A 20,817-nucleotide genomic window follows, 5' to 3' on the forward strand; every position below is an offset into this window, starting at 1 on the left:
CTGAGCATGGCAGCTTGGCAAGCTCAGGGCAGGTGCAACTCAGCCCCACCCATCCCCTCTCAGTGACCCACCAGAATCCCAAACCCCCCTGGGAATGAGTGAAGGTGCAGGAGGCAGGGCGCTGCAGACCTCGGAGGAGCCTCTTCAGAGTGGAGCGGAAGGCAAGGAAGGGGAGCCAGCACCTGGGCCAGGTGGCGGCACACGCGGAGAAGGAAAGCAGCACCCTGAAGGCATCCCTCCAGATCCCAGGCCTCGCACGTGGGTTCTTTCCTTTGAAAATCATCAGAGTTATAATAAAGGGTGCTCTGCTCCCAGGAACAGAGGCAGGGATGAATGGCCACCACGGAGATCTTCCCACAGCGTTCCAGGGCTGAGCCGTCTGTGAATTTCACAGCAAAAAGCATCCTGCCCCAAGCCCAGTCCCCATAGCATCAGCCAGGCCCCAGGGCAGGGCCAGTACTGCCTGCTTAGTGTCACTGACACCACCATCATCACCATCATCACTAGTGACAGTTATGACACCAGCTACCCTTTTTTGGGTACGCACAAAGTAGATCATGTTTTCTCCCACCCAGTTCTCTAGACAGGAATTACTATATGCCCACTTGACAAGAGAGAAAACTGAGGCTCAGAAAGGCTAAGCAACTTGCCCAAATTCACACAGCAAGATCAAAACCTATACCCAGGCCAGGCACCATGGTTCACACCTGCAATCTCAGCACTTTGGGAGACCAGGAGTTCCAGACCAGCCTGGGTAACATAGTGACACCCTCGTCTCTACAAATAATGTTTTGTGGGGGTTTTTTTGAGAAGGAATTTCGCTTTTGTTACCCAGACTGGAGTGCAATGGTGCGATCTCGGCTCCCTGCAACCTCCACCTCCCAGGTGATTCTTTTGCCTCAGCCCCCCCAAGCAGCTGGGATTACAGGCATGTGCCACCACACCCAGCTAATTTTGCATTTTTAGTAGAGATGGGGTTTCACCATGTTGATCAGGCTGGTCTCGAACTCCTGACCTCAAGTGATCTGCCCACTTTGGCCTCCCAAAGTGCTAGGATTATAGGCATGAGCCACTGCACCAGGCTTCTACAAATAATTTTTTTTTAAATATCCAAGTTTAGTGACACATGCCTATAGTCCCAGCTACTCAGGAGGCTCAGGTGGGAGGATCACTTGAGCCCAGGAGGTCGAGGCTACAGTGAGTCTTGTTTATGCCACAGCACTCCAGCCTGAGCAACAGAGTGACACCCTGTTTCAAACAAATAAATAAGTAAAACCTGGACTCAAATCCAATCAGTTGACTCTGAATCGAGCCAACTCCTACCTGCCATATCGACGCTGTCCTTGTCCCCTGCATGCTAGAGCCCTTTGCAGAAGTGGGGCCGGTGCTGCGAGGGTTAGCCGCTGTCCCCCTGGTGCCGTGGGAGAGGAGCTTCAGCCAAAGGAGGAAGGAAGCTGCTCTCATACCCATAAAGCCACTGGCCTCTCGCTGCCTCGACCCTGTGCCCTGCTCCTCTGCGCCTGGAGCCCCAGCACCAGCCCCAGCCCCAAAGCTTCAAATCCACCGCCTCTGAGCCTGGCCCTGGACTCAGGACTTAGCCACCCCTTGGCTGGGTCTGCTCCAGCTGAGAAAACTGCTCCGCTGGAAAAGTCGGTTTAGACTTGCAGTCCCCATCCTGCCAGGCAGGTGGGGAAACTCCAGCCCCAACCCCAGGGACTGAAGAAGTTCAGGGCAGAAGGTGGAGCCCAGAACCCAGGGCAGCTGTTCAGATGGCCGCCATCAGTCAGCACTGGGCACCGAGGCACCTGCTGTCCCAGCCGCGTGGGTCCTTCAGTCCCTTGCCCGTCGTCACTGGCCCCTCCTGCATCTGCAATCCCTTTGGGGCGAAGAAGTCCGGTGAGGGCAGGAAGCCAGAGCCTTGCCCTCTGGGGCGGGGCTCCTCCCCACACCGTCCTGGGAGCGGCGTTGGTCCTTCTGTTGACCCATCTCGATCCTGAGTCTCCTCAAGAGGCTCCCTGGCTGGGAAGTCCCTCCGCCTCCTGTCCGCTCTCTTGCCGTCCTTGTTCCCTTTCTCTTCCATTCCAGCACTTCTGGAAGAGCCGCCTCGTACACCCTGACTTTAGAAAACAAAAGCAAAACTATGCAGTCCACTCCCTGGGCTGCACCATAGGGAAAGGGAGCGAGGAGGTGGAGGAAGAGCTCAGAACCCCCAGTGGGAGCAGGGGGTCCAGAGAGGCAGCCTGGCCTCCCTCCCCCTCCTCCTCTCCTCCTCATCAAAGATAGGCTTCCCAGCAGAGAGAGGGCTGCTGTCAGGGAGGGCCTGGGTCCTGCCTCTCAGTCCCCCCACCCAGACCCCCTCTGCACCCACAGGCTCTGACGGCCCCTCTGCCTCTCTCTCCGCAGTCCATGGCATCAAGTGGACCTGTAGTAATGGGAACAGCAGCTCGGGCTTCTCAGTGGAGCAGTTGGTGCAGCAGATCCTCGACAGCCACCAGACCAAGCCCCAGCCGCGGACCCACAACTGCCTCTGCACCGGCAGCCTGGGTGAGCAGGGGCTCACGGGGCAGGCGGGCGCCTCGGGGACCGAAGGGCCTTACCAGGCAGCCATCATGGCCGTCGTCTGTGGGGGGAGCCGTGACGTCTAGCGAGGGAGGAGGGGGACAGTCAGGGACCGGGCGGCACTGCCGCATCCAGCACAGACACAATCAGGCCCTAGGCCTCATCCTGCCCTGCAGCTGGCTGGCAGCCCACTCTGGGCAGGAGGGAGCTGTGTCCAGAGGGGCGGCTTCCTCCATGAGTGGGTCAGGAACTGGGGGCAGCAGAGTTGGGGGAGCGGGGAGCTCCGGGGCTCAGGGCCTCCATTCAGGCCCACACTCTTGGGCATCCTCTGCCACAGGGCACTGAGGTCTTCAGGGAGACCTGCCCTGCGCCAGTGGTACCTCACAGGCTCAACCTCTTTCTTTAACCTCTGTCTCCTCCAAGAACATAAAGCGTCCCACGCTGTCTCTCCTAATGTGTCTGTTTTTCTGATAATGGTATTTGCTCTTTGAAATGTGTGTTCTCCTCTCTCTGGGCTGACTTAATTAGATATTCCCATTAGAGGGTCGTGTCGTTTCTCTGCGAAGTCTTCGGGCATTTAGGAGTCTTGGTGGTGAGGCTGTAACAGGATCGGGGAGAATTCACCCCTTCCTCAAAAGCAAAGTGACCCTTATCAGATGAAATGAAAATGGTGAAAATATCCGATGGGCGGGAGAGAAAAGCCGCCCTGGCCTGCCGGGGCTGGAGGAGCTGCAGGGAGGCTTTGCCGAGCTCAGAAACGCTCAGCTCCAGAGGCTTGTTTCTTGCCTACATCTGAAATGAGGAGCATGGACTCTGTCCTAGCTTAGGATCGAGATGGGTTTTTGACCCCCAGAGAGCCGAGGACAGGCCTGGGCTGACGTACCTTTCTGCCTCTGGAGCAGGGTATAGAATGCTCTTTGGTCCCAGGACTTGAGAGCTGGTCCTGAGAGTGCTTTTCCATCACCTCCCCGTCAACCTCTGATTGCCAGGCCCCGGGGGGCTCCTTATCAGGGCACCTGAAGAACAGGGCTGTTGAAACTGGGCACAGCCTGAGCAGCTGTGGGAAGTTGGGGAGGGAGGTGGGGTAGGATACGGACATAGCCACCCTCCCCAGGCTCAGCCCCCTTGCCAGCAAAAGCCCTTCCAGGTGAGTGGTGTCTGTCTCTGATGGTGGAGGGGACTTTCCTGGATGGTGACATTCTCTCCACCTTCTGCTTCCCGACTTCCCCTGTGCTTCCTATTCAAAAAGAGCATCAAGGGCAAAGACCCCGATCTTTAGAGAAGGGTCCAAGGGCCATGGGACGGCCCCTGGGCTTGGGGTACATGTCCAACAGCTGAGGGTCTGTGGCCTGCCTGGGGGTTACCGAGCCTGGGCTTTGCCAGGGGCCCCAGCTGCTGTGGGGCGGATCCACCACGGTCCCTGAGCTGACTCTCTTTTTGTGTGTGCATGTGTGTGTGCACATGGGTGCCTGCGTGTGTGTGCGTGCGTGGTGTTCTGATCTCTGCAGGAGCTGGCAGTAGTGTGCATCACAAGTGTAACAGTGCCAAACACCGTATCATCTCGCCGAAGGTGGAGCCACGGACAGGGGGGTACGGGAGCCACTCGGAGGTGCAGCACAATGACGTGTCTGAGGGCAAACACGAGCACAGCCACAGCAAGGGCTCCAGCCGCGAGAAGAGGAACGGCAAGGTGGCCAAGCCCGTGCTGCTGCACCAGAGCAGCACCGAGGTCTCCTCCACCAACCAGGTGGAGGTCCCCGACACCACCCAGAGCTCCCCTGTGTCCATCAGCAGTGGGCTCAACAGCGATCCAGACATGGTGGACAGCCCGGTGGTCACAGGCGTGTCCAGTATGGCGGTGGCCTCTGTGATGGGGAGCTTGTCCCAGAGTGCCACGGTGTTCATGTCAGAGGTCACCAACGAGGCCGTGTACACCATGTCCCCCACCACTGGCCCCAACCACCACCTCCTCTCGCCTGACGCCTCTCAGGGCCTCGTCCTGGCCGTGAGCTCCGACGGCCACAAGTTCGCCTTCCCCACCACGGGCAGCTCGGAAAGCCTGTCCATGCTGCCCACCAACGTGTCCGAAGAGCTGGTCCTCTCTACCACCCTCGATGGTAGTCGGAAGATTCCAGAAACCACCATGAACTTTGACCCTGACTGTTTCCTTAATAACCCAAAGCAGGGCCAGACGTACGGGGGCGGAGGCCTGAAAGCCGAGATGGTCAGCTCCAACATCCGGCACTCGCCGCCCGGGGAGCGGAGCTTCAGCTTCACCACCGTCCTCACCAAGGAGATCAAGACCGAGGACACCTCCTTCGAACAGCAGATGGCCAAAGAAGCATACTCCTCCTCTGCAGCGGCCGCGGCGGCCAGCTCCCTCACCCTGACCGCTGGCTCCAGCCTCCTGCCGTCGGGCGGCGGCCTGAGTCCCAGCACCACCCTGGAGCAGATGGACTTCAGCGCCATCGACTCCAACAAGGACTACACGTCCAGCTTCAGCCAGACAGGCCACAGCCCCCACATCCACCAGACCCCCTCCCCGAGCTTCTTCCTGCAGGACGCCAGCAAACCCCTCCCCGTCGAGCAGAACGCCCACAGCAGCCTGAGTGACTCTGGGGGCACCTTCGTGATGCCCACGGTGAAAACAGAAGCCTCATCCCAGACCAGCTCCTGCAGCGGCCACGTGGAGACACGGATAGAGTCCACCTCCTCCCTCCACCTCATGCAGTTCCAGGCCAACTTCCAGGCCATGACGGCGGAAGGGGAGGTCACCATGGAGACCTCGCAGGCAGCCGAAGGGAGCGAGGTCCTCCTCAAGTCTGGGGAGCTGCAGGCCTGTAGCTCCGAGCACTACCTGCAGCCTGAGACCAACGGGGTGATCCGCAGCGCCGGCGGCGTCCCCATCCTCCCGGGCAATGTGGTGCAGGGGCTCTACCCCGTGGCCCAGCCCGGCATCGGCAACGCCTCCAACATGGAGCTCAGCCTGGACCACTTCGACGTCTCCTTCAGCAACCAGTTCTCCGACCTGATCAACGACTTCATCTCCGTGGAGGGGGGCAGCAGCACCATCTATGGGCACCAGCTGGTGTCGGGGGACAGCACGGCACTCTCGCAGTCAGAGGACGGGGCGCGGGCCCCCTTCACCCAAGCGGAGATGTGCCTGCCCTGCTGCAGCCCCCAGCAGGCGAGCCTGCAGCTGAGCAGCTCGGAGGGCGGGGCCAGCACCATGGCCTACATGCACGTCGCCGAGGTGGTCTCGGCGGCCTCGGCCCAGGGCACCCTGGGCATGCTGCAGCAGAGCGGACGGGTGTTCATGGTGACCGACTACTCCCCGGAGTGGTCTTACCCCGAGGTAAGCTGCCACTGCTGCCACCACCTGTCACCCCCGCTCCCACCCACCTCGCCAGCCCCTGTGCCACCATGCAGCTAAGGGATGCAGGTGGCTGCTCTTCGGAGGAGGCTCTGCACCATAAAGATGACACTTTCCCCTCCTTGCGTCCCCACGGCACTCAAACACCTCCATCTTTCACACGGCGGTTCTCAAACTTCACTGGGGCAAGTAGCTTTAAAGTCAGGGGGTCCTTGGCCGGCTGCTGTGGCTCAAACCTGGAATCCCAGAACTTTGGGAGGCCGAGGCAGGAGGATCGCCCGAGCCCAGGAGTTCCAAGCCAGCCTGGGCAACATAGTGAGACCTGGTCTCAATAAAAAATAAAAAAATAAGCTGGGTGTGGTGGGGCCTGCCTATGGTGCCAGCTGTTCTGGAGGCTGAGTCAGGAGGAACACTTGAGCCCAAGAGGCTGAGGCTGCAGTGAGCTGCGATTATACCACTGCACTCCAGCCTGGATGATAGAGTGAAGCCCTGTCTCAAAAAAAAAGAGAAAGGGTGTCCTTGGAGGCAAAATGCTCCCCCAGCTCCTGCCAGAGCTGTCTGCTATTTCTTGGCTTATGTGTTGAGTTCATCTATGTTTTGCTTTTTTTTTTTTTTTTTTTGAAAAGGGGTCCCAGGGTTGCTTAAAAAACATTCAAAAGTCACCATCATGTGATCATCCACGTCCACTGCCATCTCTCTGCTTCTCTAAACCAAACAAGAACAAAAACCAAAAATCGCTCTCAAAACTGAACAGGGCTCTGGAGATTCTTCTTAAGTAAACCTGGCACTCTGCAAAATTCAACACAGGTCATAGAACGCAGGATTCTAACCTGCGCCCTCCCCCAGCCCCAAGCCGTCTCAGCTCCCAGGATCTGACTTTGAGAACCACTACTCCAAAGACCAGGGCACAAGTAATAGAGGAATCTCTGCTTTTTCTCTAGAGCAGAATCGCACAGGAAAGGGCTAGAGGGGCCCAGGCTTTCCCTGCATAACCTGGTGTCCACAGCACGTGCCTCCTGACCCTCCCCAACCCACCTGGATGCTCAGGGGCCAGCATGTGCACCGCAGGCCCTGATTGGACACTTCCCAGAGGGTGGCTGCCCACGGCCCACTCTGTTGGAAAACACCAAAGCGGGCCTCTTGCTTCCTCACCCTTCTTGCCCACTGGCAAAGCGAGAAAATCTGTGTACAGATGTCCCCGGCTCTCAGGAAGATTCCACATCAGCCCAGGCAGCCGCCCAGCCTAGGGAGGGGAGCGGCCTGGAAATCAGGCAGGTGTCCGCGCAGACCAGCTGCTGCCCGCGAGCCGGGTCCGTGCACAGCGTGTTGAGAAACGGAGAGGCGGCTGCCGTGTGTATGTGGTCAGGAACGTGGTGCTGGGGTGGGACAGTCTGGATTCGAATCCCAGCTCCACACTTACTGTCCGGTGACCTCAGGCAAGGCCACCTCTCTTTTCGGGTCTCTAAGGTGGAGCAAGGTGACCTCCCGGAGCTGTTGTGAGGACTGTTTGGGAAAGCACTCAGCCCAGCACCTGCTTCTCCGGTGTGTGTCCGCCGAGTCCCACCTCTGGTAGGACGAGCCGGAAGGATCGGACTGGCCTCCCTCTTGGTGTAGCTTGGTGTGGTTGTGTTTCCGACACCTGCTGTTTTGTATATTTGTTTGTTTGTTTTCGAGAAGGATTTTCGCTTTTGTCGCCCAGGCTGGAGTGCAATGGCGTAGTCTGGGCTCACTGTACTCCACCTCCCGGGTTCAAGCCATTCTCCTGCCTCAGCCTCCAAAGTAGCTGGGATTATAGGCATGCACCGCCATGCCTGGCTAATTTTTGTATTTTTAGTAGAGATAGGGTTTCACCATGTTTCCCAGGCTGGTCTCAAATTCCTGACCTCAAGTGATCCACTCATCTCTTCCTCCCAAATGCTGGGATTACAGGCATGCAACACCACGCCCAGCTAATTTTTGCATTTTTAGTAGAGATGGAGTTTTGCCATGTTGGCCGGGCTGGTCTCCACCTCCTGGCCTCCAGTGATCTGCCCACCTTGGCCTCCCAAAGTGCTGGGATTTCAGGCGTGATCCACCATGCCCGGCCCTGACAGCCTAGTCTTATCAGTGACTCTGAGCTCAGTGGCACCTTCAGAGTGCCCACCACACCCCTCACCCCACCCCACAAAGGCCGCCCCGAGCTTAAGAAAGTGATGCAGAGGGACAGGGAGGGAGGCCAAGACCAGGGTGCAGGGGGAAGGTCAGAGCTGTCTTCTGGTCCTGGTTCCTTGAGACCTGACTCTCTGGGCCTCAGTTTCCTTACATGTAAATGGCTGAGAGGGGGTGGCCTTGAGGCACTCCCAGTCCTAGGACCTGGGAGATTCGGTTCTTGGGACACTTAGAGGGGCTCTGGAGCTCTTAATGCCTTGCAGGAGGTGGGAGGAGGGTCCCCTCTTTCCCCCGGGTCCTGACCTGTGAGCACAGGCCCTGGCTGGGTGCAGGCCTAGCCTCAGCCTCCTGGGCGTCCCCGCCCAGGAATGGGACATTGGCAGGCCAGCCTCCTTCTGTGCCTTCCCAGGCTGCAGACCCCTAAACAGTCTCTCGGAGATAGTAGGTTCAGCAGCTCACCACACGAGGGCGGCCCAGGAACAGGAAAGCAGTGGCAGCCTGGGCAGCCCGGCAAGAGAGGGGCCAGCCCCGCTTTTCCAGAAGCCCTCCATGCTTCCAGGTACCCAGCACCAAAAGCAGCCGAAATCCAGCTTGATTTGGGAAATGTGCACACACCACCCAGCTGGGCCCTTTGGGGCCCCACCGGGCCACACAATGAGGCCTCAAGGATGTGAAGGGCCCCTTCCTCCTTGCTGTCCTCTCCTACCCAGGCCCCTGTCCCCACTCCACAGCAGGGCCCCCCATCCTTGGTTCTGCAGGAGACAGCACCTTCTCTCCTGACCCTTGTCTCCCTTCGTCTGGCCCTTGTCCTGTCCTCTCCCTGCCAGCCTGTCTGTGCACTGACGGTCTCAGGGGTCCAATCTGGCCAGGCCCTGCCAAGCTCCGGGAGGGCTCTACAGCCGGGCACGTCGGTGCGGGCCTTGCTTCCCGGTCTGCAAAATGGGGTTTGGCTTAACGGTTACTCAGTACCCCACCCAGCTCTAAGCCTCAGTGCATCTACTTAGCAGGAATGCGACAGCCAGGGCATCCTGCTGTTGTCTCTTCTCTGAGTGGCCATCCCTCCCACAGGCTGCTCCCATTTCTCCTGTCTCTATCCACCCCTTCACCTCCAGCTGCAGCTGGTCATCAGCACGCGCGCACACCCATAAACACACACACACACACACACACACACACACACACACCCCAGAGGTGTCCCCCTATGCCCCAGCATCTGCCCTGGCTGCATCAGACACGAGGCCCTTTATCTCAGGACACAGAGGCCTCAGATGGCATTTAGTGTCCCCTCCCTGCCTCCCAAACACCCTCCTGTGTCATCTCGCACCACTGACGCTCCTGCCGCAGGAGGCAGAAGAGCCTGCAATTACAGCCGTCAGGCACGCACGTCACCACCGATTCAGCGCAGCCCGGCAGGCTGTTGCCATGGGAACCGTCCCCTGAATGGATGGATGCTGAGCTGTCCTGCGGCGGTTGCCATGGAGAAGGTCCTGATGTTCTCCAGTAATTTCTGCAGCTCTTTGTTCCCGGCAGCAGCCCCAGCTTCACGCTGGCAGCTGTTGCTCGCGGTTATTATTTTTTCCCTTTTTCTCACATGGTAACTGTCTGTGGCCTTTTGAAGTCACTGCTCTTCCACTTTCCAGGATCCTGGGGGATGGTGCCCCGAGCTGGCCTTCTGCTGCTTCCAGACATCCCAAAGTCAGGCTCCACCTGTCCACTGGCACTCCTCCCAGCCAGGCACCCACTCCACCCAGCCCCTTCCACTTCCACAGGGCTCCAAATATCCCTGTGCCTCTGAACCGAGGGATGCTGCAGCCGAAGGGCCCCTAGGGAGGAAATGCCACCCAGAGAGTCTGGGCTACTTGCCTGAGGACACACAGCTACTGAGGGGCAGGAGCAGGCCTCCTGCTTTTGGCTCTCAGTCCTGAGTTCTCTCCGCTGCCCTAACAGTAAAGTGGCCTCCCAGGCCAAAGCAAGGCTCATGCAAGAGTGCGGGTGGAATGTGCCTTCCAGCCCGGAGAGCCCCTTCCGTGGAGGAAGGCTCTTTTCCTGGCTGGGCATTCGGAAGAGCCACTTCCGCCTCATCCCTGGAAGCGCCCCCTCCTGCTGCCGATGCCCTGGGTCAGGCCTGGGTTCCAGGAACATGGGGGGGGGCGCCTAGGCCAGGCTCTGTGTAGGGGCTCCCTCCAGGGCAGGGGTGGGCCAGGGCCTATGAGAGGCCGAGCAAGGATAAGTGACTGCCCAGGAGGGAGCGTCTGGCTGGCACGGAGCTGGGGCGGTTGCCTCTGGCCTGGAGCGGAGGGGAAGGTGGGCCCACCGCAGCTCCTCACCCGCACCTCCCAGTCTCCAGCGTGTCTGGTGACCTTCTCCAGCCTGGACACTAGGTGGTGCTCTCTGCCCTGACCTACGCAGCTCTCCGCCCCCCTGCAGGGAAAGGTGTTTACTGGTTTGGGGGTGGAGTGGATGGCGCCTCTGGGGTGGGTCCACCCAAGGTTAGCCAGGAGAGCCTGGGAGGCCGGCACCCCCACCTTCCTCATCCCCAGAGAGAGCCTCCTTCCACTCAGTGACCAGCCCCTCTCCTCTGCTAAGCTGTAAGTAGGGGACCTACCAGGTGCGGTCCACCTCGAACTTCCTTCTCTCATCACTAAGCAGGACAATGGCCACAAAGCAGGACTGCCCGGGGTCCTGGACAGGAGGCCGCCCTCTTCCTCTGCTTTCTGCAGCAGCCCCAGACTGGTCCGAGCAGGGGTCAGGGAGTATCCCAGCCCTTCTGATGCTCTCCTGATGCTGGGCGCCCTGGGAGGTTCCTGGGGGTGGGGTCCAGCCTCTGGGAAGGTCATCCGACGCTGCTCCCAGCCAGGCTGCGCGGTCACTGGTTGCTTGTGGGACGCAGGGACCCCAGGCTAGCTGTGTAGGAAGCAGCATAGACTCAGGACCTTTGATGGCTTAGCACAGGGGTGGTGGGGGGAGGGGGCAGATGCTCAACCCCATTCCACCCGCAGCCCCCAGCTCTGAGCCCCAGATTCAGCTCCCAGGGCAGCCTCTGAGCATCTCCTACACTTAGTGCTTCTGTTTCTTCATCCGGCTCTTCCCCTCATCCTGCCTCAGGCCCCCTCACCTTGCCATCCCCACAGCCTGGGAATCCTGGGTCTCTCCTCAATCCCCCCCAAGAATTCCTGGTCCCTGGGCTGTCCCTGAGATGCTCAGGCCTGTTTTCAAACCTTGGAGTTCCCTCAATCTGTCCACAAGCGAATGACAGAGCAAGTCCCCTCCCTGCCCTCGGCTTCCTTCCAGGCCCATTCTCAGGGGCATCGTGGGCTGAAAAGGTTTGCAAAACTCTGCACTTTCTTCTGTCTGATCTGCGGGTTACACAGGAGAGAGGGTCAGGGGTTGGAGCTGCTGGTTCGTGCTGGAGGCCAACAGAGGGAGGGGCCTGGGGCTTCCTGGGGGGCCAGAGAAGGGTTGCCCCCAGGGCCCTCCTCTTGCCGTAGCCTGGAGCTGCAGTTCTCAGAAGTCAAGGCTCACTGGAATCCCTGGAGTGAGGGCCTGGGAATCTGCATGGAGGGAGGGATGCAGGCCCCCATCTGAGCAGTGCAGGCTCGGGGGCTTCCTCACGGTGCTTCCCTCAGTGGCTCACACTCCAACTCGGTTCCCCTCTCTGTTCCCTGCAGGGAGGAGTGAAGGTCCTCATCACAGGCCCGTGGCAAGAAGCCAGCAGTAACTACAGCTGCCTGTTTGACCAGATCTCAGTGCCTGCATCCCTGATTCAGCCCGGGGTGCTGCGCTGCTACTGCCCAGGTGAGAAGGCCACCCCCCAGCACCCCCAGACCCCTGAGGAGAGTGTGGGGCCTGAGCAGCACTGGACTCAGAGTCGGCCTCGGGGTGACCTTGAGCAGGTTGTGTTGTTACTCTAGGCCCCGGTTTCGGAGGCTACGAAGAAGCAGATCCCAGACAGTCTATTAGAACGTCATCTGCTCTGGCTCGGGGACCCAGTATCAGACAGGGACACGGGCACGCTTGACTGGGATTTTGAAGAGCGCGTGATGAGAGCACTATTTAGGAAGATAATACGCCAGGTGATGCATCCAGGACTGGCCACAGTGGGAAGCTGCCACCACTCTCAGCCCAAAGGGCAACTAGAGCTGGTCAGAGCTGGGGCAGAGGCCACCTCTGAAGCAAGGCAGCCTCCCTGCACCTGCCCCTGCTTCCCGTGGCTTGAGCCAACCAGAAGCCAAGAGAGCCCAGGCAATGCTGTCCACAGGCTCCGTCTTCCTGGGGCCCAGAGCAGGTGGCAGGAGGCTGGAGGAAGCCTGGCAGGGGCGGAGGGAGACGGGGGGGGGGGGGGGTAGGGGGTCAATCTAACAATACTCGGCACAAACTCCTTTGAGAATGTAACAGAGCCATCTACCCTATGCCCAGAAAAGGTACATGCACATAATTTGCTTCCAATTCAGGAGCTCAAAGATCCCCCAAGAAACCCAGTCAGGAGCCCCTCTGTGCTGTCCCTGTGACTCTGAAGCCTGTCTTCCCGGGTCCAGCATTATCTGCTTGGCATGATGTCCCTGTCTGGTCAACTTGTCATTGACCTCTAGCCATCAGTGCTTCCCCACTCGCCTGTCCCATGGGGTCAGGGACTGTGTCCTTCTTGGTCACCATTGTCTCCCCGTGGCTGGCAGAGTGCAGGACATGTCACAGAGGAGGATGGAGACTGTGAAGGAATGAATGAGTCTCCAGGCATCTGAAGTCCGTCTCTAGAGCTCATGTCTTCTGCTCCTGGGCTGGTGCTGGCAGGACCCTCTTGGTGGCCCCATGCCATCATTGCCAGCCCTTGGGACGGCCTGTCCAGTGAGCCCTGACCATGCACAGGAGAAGGGGTGAGGATGCAGGGGTGGGAAAGGGCAGGGAGACCCACTCCCGTCCTCTAACAGCAGGGAGCCTAGAAAGCAGTGAAGATGCTCCCTGTAGAAGACTACCCAGAGGAGAGGCTCGGGGCGGGGGATCCCAACGGCAAGAACAGAGCTGGCGGGTGCTGGGCAGGCCCCAGGGTGCTTCTAGGTTCTACCCAGGGTGGTCCGTCCTGAGCCTGGGCTGCCCGGCTGTCTGCCACCCCCACCCCCACCCAGCTGCCCTTGAACCATGCCCCCTAGCCTGGGGCAGCTGAGCTCCACCAAGCATTTCTCCTTTTCTCCTTCTCTCTCAGGCTCTTCTTTTTGTTGTTGTTTTTTTTGTTTTGAGGTGGAGTCTCGCTGTGTCGCCCAGGCTGCAGTGCAGTGGTGCCATCTCAGCTCCCTGCAACCTTTGCCTCCCAGGTTCAAGCGATTCTTCTGCCTTAGCCTCCCTAGTAGCTGGGACTGCAGGCTTGTGCCACCACACCTGGCTAACTTTTGTGTTTTTAGTGGAAACGGGGTCTCACCATGTCGGCCAGGCTGCTCTCCAACTCCTGACCCAAGTGATCTGCCCGCCTCAGCCTCCCAGAGTGCTAGGAATACAGGCATGAGCCACTGCGCCCCGCCTCTCTCCGGCTCTTCTTGCCACCAGAGCGGAAACCCCTGCTCCAGGGCTGGCTGCACACTCAGCCTCTGCTTGAACCTCCTTCCTCACAAACTTCCCAGGAGTCAGCACTGCTGCCCAAGGCGCCCACCCACCCCCTGCTGACCCAGCCCTCGCCTCCCAGCCCCCACCTGCCGGACTCCAGAAGGCCCACCCAGCAGCCCTGCTCAGCCTGGGGCACAGCCAGCCGGGGCGACAACCAGGCCGGATCTGCCTATCACAGAGCAGGGTGGTGTGCAGCTGATGGGGCCCCTGCCTGGCAGGAGTTGGGGAGAGGACCCCGTGGTATGAAGCAGTCCACTCATCACCTGCTGCTGGAATGGGACTTGCCTGGCCTATAAATAGACGCCACTTCCTGTACCCGGTTCTCGCCTGGCTGAGGGCCAGGGCAGGGCTGTTTAGGTCTGCCCTCCGTTATCTGACCCCTCCACAGAAAAAGAGAACTGGTCTTCATGTGCCCCCAGATGATGTCCCAGGTCACGACCTGGGGAATCCTGGGGGCTAGAGTCAGCCACACTCAGGTCCATCCCGGATCAGGCAGAAAGCCTCTGTGTGGCTGGAGCTCAGTGTCTGACCTCTCTGGGCCTCGGTTTCTACAGCTCTGAAAACTGCCTGCCAGCGGGGCAAGAGCAGTGAGTGAAAGGAGCTGTGTGAATCCCCTGGCCCAGGCGCTCCATTCCTGAAGGGTTCCCGTGAATGACTCCTTCGTTCTCCCTTTCCCAAGGGGAGTTTGGAGAGGGAACCAGGGCAATTCGGGTGTCGGCAGGCAGTTCTCCTGGTCCTGGGGGATTTCTGGGTCCCCAGAGATGGCAGGCAGTCTGCCCAGGCCACTCACCCTCCTAGTCATTGAGACTTATCATATTAGCCATAATATGTCTCGGATGGAGGGACCAGGAGCCACAAGGCTCAAGGCAAACTGGGAACTGGGAGCCTTCCGCTAGGGCCAGCATTCTGTCTTCAGCTAACTCCAGAACTGAAACACATCCAGTGCTCTGTAAAACAGCACTGGATGTATTCATTCATTCATTCATTTGCCAAATAGCTTTTGAGTAGCCCTTGCTTGCTGTGCATGGAGTAGGGACCTCGAGTGGAGCAAGGAATGAGACCCTGCCTCTCACCGGGCCCCTGATCACAAGGAGCTCTTGGGCCAGGGAGGAACATATTGTGCAAATGAATCACTGCTCACTGCCCCGGGAGATGATGCTGGCTGCTTGGGGACCTCATCTCTGGGTCTTCCCAGAGGCATCTGAGGCTGAGCTTGAAGGATGAAGACTTGGAAGTCAGAACCAAATACGCCTCACCAAAAAGACAGGCTCAAAGGCTTGGGAGCACAAGCCAGGAACGACACGGGAGAAGGGACACTGGCGACACAGACAGCCAATGCCCACCTGTCTCTGGGGTCCCAGCCCAGCGCACCCACCCAAGCAAAACAGATGAGGTGACTCTCCCCTGACCGAGAACAGGGTCCTGCCCTGGCAGCTCCCACAGCATCACAGGCAGCAGGAGACACGCAGGCACAGAATGTGTCTTCTACAAGACCCAGGGTGCTTCAGGGGCAGGAGGGAGCCAACCAAGTTGGGGAGAGGCGATGCAGGCTTGGAAGAAGACAGGGGAATCCACCAAGAAGATGCTGCTGGCCAGAGAGCCCCATCCTGGATTCCTAAGAGCTCACCAGAAGACAAAAGATGAAATTCAAAATGAGGGCCAGGTGCAGTGGCTCACACCTGTAATCCCAGCACCTTGGGAGGCCGAGGTGGGCGGATCACTTGAGGCCAGCAGTTCGAGACCAGCCTGCCAACTTGGTGAAATGCTATCTCTACTAAAAATGCAAAAATTAGCCAGGCATGGTGGCAGGCACCTGTAATCTCAGCTAGCAGGGAGGCTGAGGCAGGAGAATCGCCTGAACCTGGGAGGTGGAGGTTGCAGTGAGCCAAGATCATGCCACTATACTCCAGCCTGGGAGACAGAGTGAGACTCTCTGAAAAAATAACTAACTAAATAAACAAACAAAAACAACAAAATGAGGCGAAGAATTGGATTTCAAAACAATTCATTCAACAATAAACATTCTACTAACGTTCTACTGCAGGGAGACAGAAAACAAGGAGAAAAAGAAATAAGCAAGATACCTGATGAAAACTGTATCCCAACAGTAGAATATGGGAATAATGTCACCTGGGAAGAGGGAGGTTCCTTCTGGAACATGGATGAGCAAAGGCCTCTCGCAGGCTGGGACCTGGATGATGGGATGGAGCCAGTCATGGGAAGTGGGAGGAGCATCCAGCCAGGTAGCCAGCAGGAGAAGTGCGAAGGCCCTGAGGCAGAAAGAGGCTTGGCAACTTGGAGAATCTAAAGCCCGAGACAGCTGCTGGCTGCAGGACAGTGAGCGGGGAACGGGGAGTTGAACGCAGTAGACTGGAGATGATAGCAGGAACCTAAACAAATCGTGTCCATCTTTCTACATCATAGGGAGGAGTTCGGTTTGATTTTACTTGCAATGGGAAGCTGTTAGCTTTAAGCAGGGAGTGGCTTGATCTAAATTACATCTTTAAAGATGATCTTGGGTTGTAGGGCGGAAGAACAGAAGCAGGGAGAGCACAGGAAGAAGGCAAAAGGCTGATCTTTCCAGGTGTAAGGAGAAGGGCTCCCTTGAGCACCACACTCCTCCTGGTTTCCTGTAGGGGTGCTGGGCTGTGGGCCCCGGTGCTGGATTGTGGCCTCATGACACCCGCTCAGCAGGAGTGGGTCTCAGGTGCGCTGACGTTGCCTTCGAGAGGAGGCAAATGCAGGAGTCTAGGCAACAAATGATGGTGGCATGGACCAGAGCCTTGGCAGTGGAGATGGAGAGCAGTGGGTGGACCCAGGAAGCATGGATGGACCTGGGACTCACCGATGAACTGCAAGCGGGGAGGGGAGGAGCGAGTCCAGGCAGCCTTGTGGGTGATGGGCCTGCAGGGGCAGGGCTGCTGGGCCGGGACCCTGGACACCACAGCAGGTCCCCTCTGCTCCATCTCTCTGGGAAGGAAGGAACGCCTTGGAGTCTGCCACCATTCCAGTGTTGCTGCAGGCTGTGCAAGCGCCAGAAGATGGTGGAAGAGCAGCGGCAGTTGAAGGGCCCCCCAGCTGGGACACATTGTCCCGGAGAAGCCGTGAGCTCGCCGAGGCTGGCAAGGAGGCTGCTAAGAGGAGGAGCTCTGAGCGGGCTCCAGTGGGTGTAGGTGTTGGCCACCTGCCTTCCTATTGGCAAGCCAGGACAATCTCCAGGGCAGGCATGTGACCACAAGCTTGGGGACCCACCCAGGGATGCCGGCAGAGCCACAGCAGTTTCTGGACTCCTGCCCAGGCATCTCAGAGGTCCTATGTGACCTCCACCGTGAAGTCCTTTGGTTCAGGTTGTGGCCTGGAGCTGAGGTTCCAAGTCAGGGTGGAAAGCACAGGGGAAAAACCCATGGGTCCCCTTGGACAGTGACTCCCGAAGACCTGCCCTGGGGACAATGGCAAGATGGCTGCTGCCTTAACACATCCACCCAGGATGGACAGCGGCCACTGGCCAATGAGCTGGTTTTCCCATGGGGACTGGGATCTGCATCAGCATCCTCGGAGGAAAGCTGGCACTCTGCTCTGTCCTAGGGAGTGGCTGACTTGGACGGCTCCCTTGAGTCTCTAAGCTCCTGAAAACCAAGAGCCCAAACAGTAACTCGATCCCTGTGAGTGTGTCCTCCCTGGAAATGTATACTGGGGAGGCCCTGGGTATCAGTATCTGGTATTCTAGAAAGGCAGGGCAGAGGGCGCAGAACCTGGACGTCTGCCGGGGACAAGGCCTGGCAGGGCAGTATGTACACCCATGACTGCCCACAGGCCACATCTGTGGGCCACAGGCCAGCCCCCAAGATGCCAACATGAGCCACGGAGAGGCAACCTCCACCCCAGAGCTGCAGCAGGTCTCCGCCGCGGACTGGCTTCCTCTTACTCACAGTGAGAACATACCTCGTTTAGTCGACATGGGGCCACAGCGGTTAACGAGACCCACCGGCGCCCTGCCTTCCAGAGCTCACTGTCCGGCCATTGGAGGGAGATGCAACCTTCACGCCAGCATCCCTGGCTCAGCACCGACTGGGGTTGAGCTGGGACGAGTTTAACAGAGGCACATCTGAAGCTCCCTCATTGGGAGGCAGAAGAATTTCTAAGAATACAGGGGATGGCTCGTTCAGTGAGTCAGGACAAGCTTGTAGGAATCGGTAAAACAAAATAAGCACAAATAAGTCCAAAGCAAATGTTGTACCCGAACCCTACCCAGGACGGATGGAACAAGGGGAGAAGCCAGCCAGCTGTGAGGCAGGGGTGGGGCTCATTCATTCATTCATTCACACGAACGAGCCAGTCATACTGAGCACCCAGCCCCTGCCCTCACTGGGGCAGAGGAGCAGAGGCGAAGTTACAATACATGAGAGTCGTCACAGGACAGCTGGCTGAGTCGGGGTGAAACGGGAAGGTTCCCAGAAGAAGCATCGCGTTTGGGTCTCGGATGAGCAGACATAGGCTACCATTAAGGAGAGCTAGGACATTAACCAATGAAAGGTGGTGGGGAGGGGACATGTCAGGTCCCGTGTGGCTCATCAGGCTGGAGGGACTCACCCATCCTTGACCTGCTCTCTCTTCCTCTCACTTTCAGCCCATGACACTGGTCTTGTGACCCTACAAGTTGCCTTCAACAACCAGATCATCTCCAACTCGGTGGTGTTTGAGTACAAAGCCCGGGCCCTGCCCACGCTCCCTTCCTCCCAGCACGACTGGCTGTCGTTGGACGGTAAGAACAGTGCTTGGCAGGCACCAAGGGAGGGGGATGCTGGGGGACTCTGTGCACAGTGTGCGAGAGAAGAGTAAGCACCCAGAAAGGGGCAGGAAGGGGTGCCAGTGTGAGCGAAGGAAGGCCGGCTAGGTCTCCACCATCAGGCTGAGTACCGATGCTGTCCGCCGTTCGTGTGTGGACACTGGCTGACCCCACCCTCCCTCTGGGAGAGACTGAAAAGTATGTGAGTCTGGGCCTGTGGCTGGCCCTCCTGCTGGGCTGTCTGGCCAAGCAAGCCCAGGGGAGCTAAGAGGTTCCTCTGGTGAAGGACCCCAAGCAGCAAGGTCCAAGCACCCACTGTACCCCTCCAGGGCTGTTTCCACGGCTTCCTAGAAGCAAAAAGCGTTCCCAGAGGCCATTGCCAAGCCCCATGCCTCTCGAGGAAGAGGCAGGGAGGCAGCTCAGCCCTGGGCTTCTTTTGGATTTGGAGGCTTGCTTCTGCCTTTTGGGGCTCACCAGCCAAACCTCCTGGAAGCCCTCAAATGCCCTCAGCTCCAGCTTCCTAGCTGATTTTACTTGTACCTCTGCCCTGTGCAGCCTCTGTGGCAAGCCCAGGTTTGTGACTGTGGCAGAGGGTAGAGTGTCGGGAGCCCCAGTATCTTCAAGGGAGCGGCAGGACCCAGTGCTTGTGCAGAGGCAGGGGCTCCGAGAGCTGCCAGCCTTGTCCATGGGGGTCGGTGAGTGTTGGAGGTCCCCATTGGGGTACCAGGGGCTCTGCAGAGAAGAGCTGCCAAAGGCAGGTGGGGACGCCAGGGTCAGAGGCTGCGCTTTCCCAGCTGGGCACATGCCAGGAGGCCCAGAGCTGACCAAGGCCTGGGGGCTGAGCCCCGTGCACTGGGGACGAGGTGGAGGGATGCCTGTTCGTGACCTCAGTATCAGGGCAGCCTGCAAACGTGGCAGTCCATGGGGTACCTTGCTGGAGACCATGTGGGCCTGGGATGTTGCAGTCTGGGCTAAGCTGAGCCTGGCCCCCCTGCAGGGAGGGGGTTCTCTAAGCAACACCCCCCACCCCGCACTCACAGCTGGCCTTTTGGGTCTCACCTCTCAGACTGCCGCTTGCTGTGGATTGCTGGAGTATTTCTGGGCTTGGGTACAAAGTTCATTTCCTGAATCACCCAGTGTGTAAACCTCAGCCTTAACCCAGCAGCTCCTGCCCCAGCCAAGAGAGGGTGCCAATAGCCGTCCTGGCCGGTGAACCCTCAGAAGATATTCCCTGGGCGCCTTTGGGTCAGCAGGCTCTGCACCCTGGCAGTGGCTGCCCTGGGGCACCAAGCTGCCCTTGGCAGCATCCCTGGCTGAGGCTGGAGCCAGTCAGAGCTGCGATGATGATGTAACAAAAAAGGACAGAGTGACCAGGGGCTCCTGTTTAGGAAATCCAGTTTCAGTTTTGCAGAACACACGGGGAATGGAGTTGGGAAGTCTGCAGAGCCCTGGCTCTCCCTGAGGGACCTGGCCAGCCTCACTAGGGTGAACCCAAGGTGCTGGGACCAGTGCAGGACCCTGCCTGGCAGATGGAGCCTTTTCAGAGAGCAAAGTCACAGCCAGGCAGTGCCCCCAGAGCTCAGAACATATCTGCAGGCCCCCGGGAAACCCAGAGAGCCAGCTGTACCCTGGAAGCTGTGGCACAGGAGGACACGCGATAGAGACCGTGAGGAAGGGGAGTCACCCAACTACTTCACGACAGACACATCCTGGACCTTGGCCATGCCAGGCCCCTCAGGATGGACCTGTTGCTAAGCTGGGCACCTGCTCCCTAGCTGCCCTCTCCCCATAGAATTTTGAGCTCTGAACTCTGTGGGCCTCCAAGTTGAAGTAAGACCCCTGCCCTGCAGGATACACAGGAGGTGACAGGAGTTGGGGTGGTGAAGGCGTCAAGCCCTGGGTGGCCAGGGCACAGCTAGGGGAACAGCTCAGAGCACCCTGCTGAACCAGAGGGGGCCAGCCCGGCATACACCGCGGCCCCAGATGCCCCGAAGGACGCTTTCCTTAGGTCTGGGCCAGCTGTCCTTTCAAGGAATGGGAGGGGAAGGGAGGCGGGGGTAGAGGAACTGCCTGACCCTACCTGACTGGGGAGAAGTCCGGTGTCCCTGGCTATTCTTTTTCCCCTAAATGAGTACAAGGCACTCACCCACCCCAGGGCCCAGCCTTCCCAGCCTTTCACCAGCTGGATAAATACTAAGCGGGGAAGGGGAAGCAGCGCCGCAGCCGCAGCGCAAAGGGGGCCGCGGGAACAGCTGGCCAGGAAGGAGCGCGGGGGTCCAGGGCCTCTGGCCAGCCACGGGGCCTGGCCGTGAACTTTGCGTCCGGGCCGATGCTGCAGTGGCAGGGCGGTGGTGAGCCT

The 20,817-nt window shown here is 58.9% G+C and overlaps 1 protein-coding gene across 22 annotated transcripts in view; it reads left to right on the forward strand.

The window, feature by feature from the left end:
- Window positions 1-20,817, forward strand: part of CAMTA1 (calmodulin binding transcription activator 1) — a 954,794-nt gene that overhangs the window by 850,276 nt on the left and 83,701 nt on the right. For 15 of the 22 annotated variants that reach the window (XM_032301111.1, XM_032301103.1, XM_032301108.1 and 12 more), the window contains 4 exons: window positions 2,404-2,544; window positions 4,068-5,914; window positions 11,749-11,875; window positions 18,300-18,434. In XM_032301111.1, coding sequence (XP_032157002.1) covers window positions 2,404-2,544; window positions 4,068-5,914; window positions 11,749-11,875; window positions 18,300-18,434 — 2,250 coding nt within the window. Of the gene's footprint in view, window positions 1-2,403; window positions 2,545-4,067; window positions 5,915-10,490; window positions 10,669-11,748; window positions 11,876-18,299; window positions 18,435-20,817 lie in introns of those variants that run through there. The other 7 variants (XM_032301120.1, XM_032301129.1, XM_032301131.1 and 4 more) reach the window with 1 other exon arrangement.

The sequence above is a fragment of the Sapajus apella genome, unplaced genomic scaffold (genome assembly GCF_009761245.1).
Source record: "Sapajus apella isolate SASKATOON/1434 unplaced genomic scaffold, GSC_monkey_1.0 scaffold43, whole genome shotgun sequence".
Taxonomy (NCBI): Eukaryota; Metazoa; Chordata; class Mammalia; order Primates; family Cebidae; genus Sapajus; species Sapajus apella.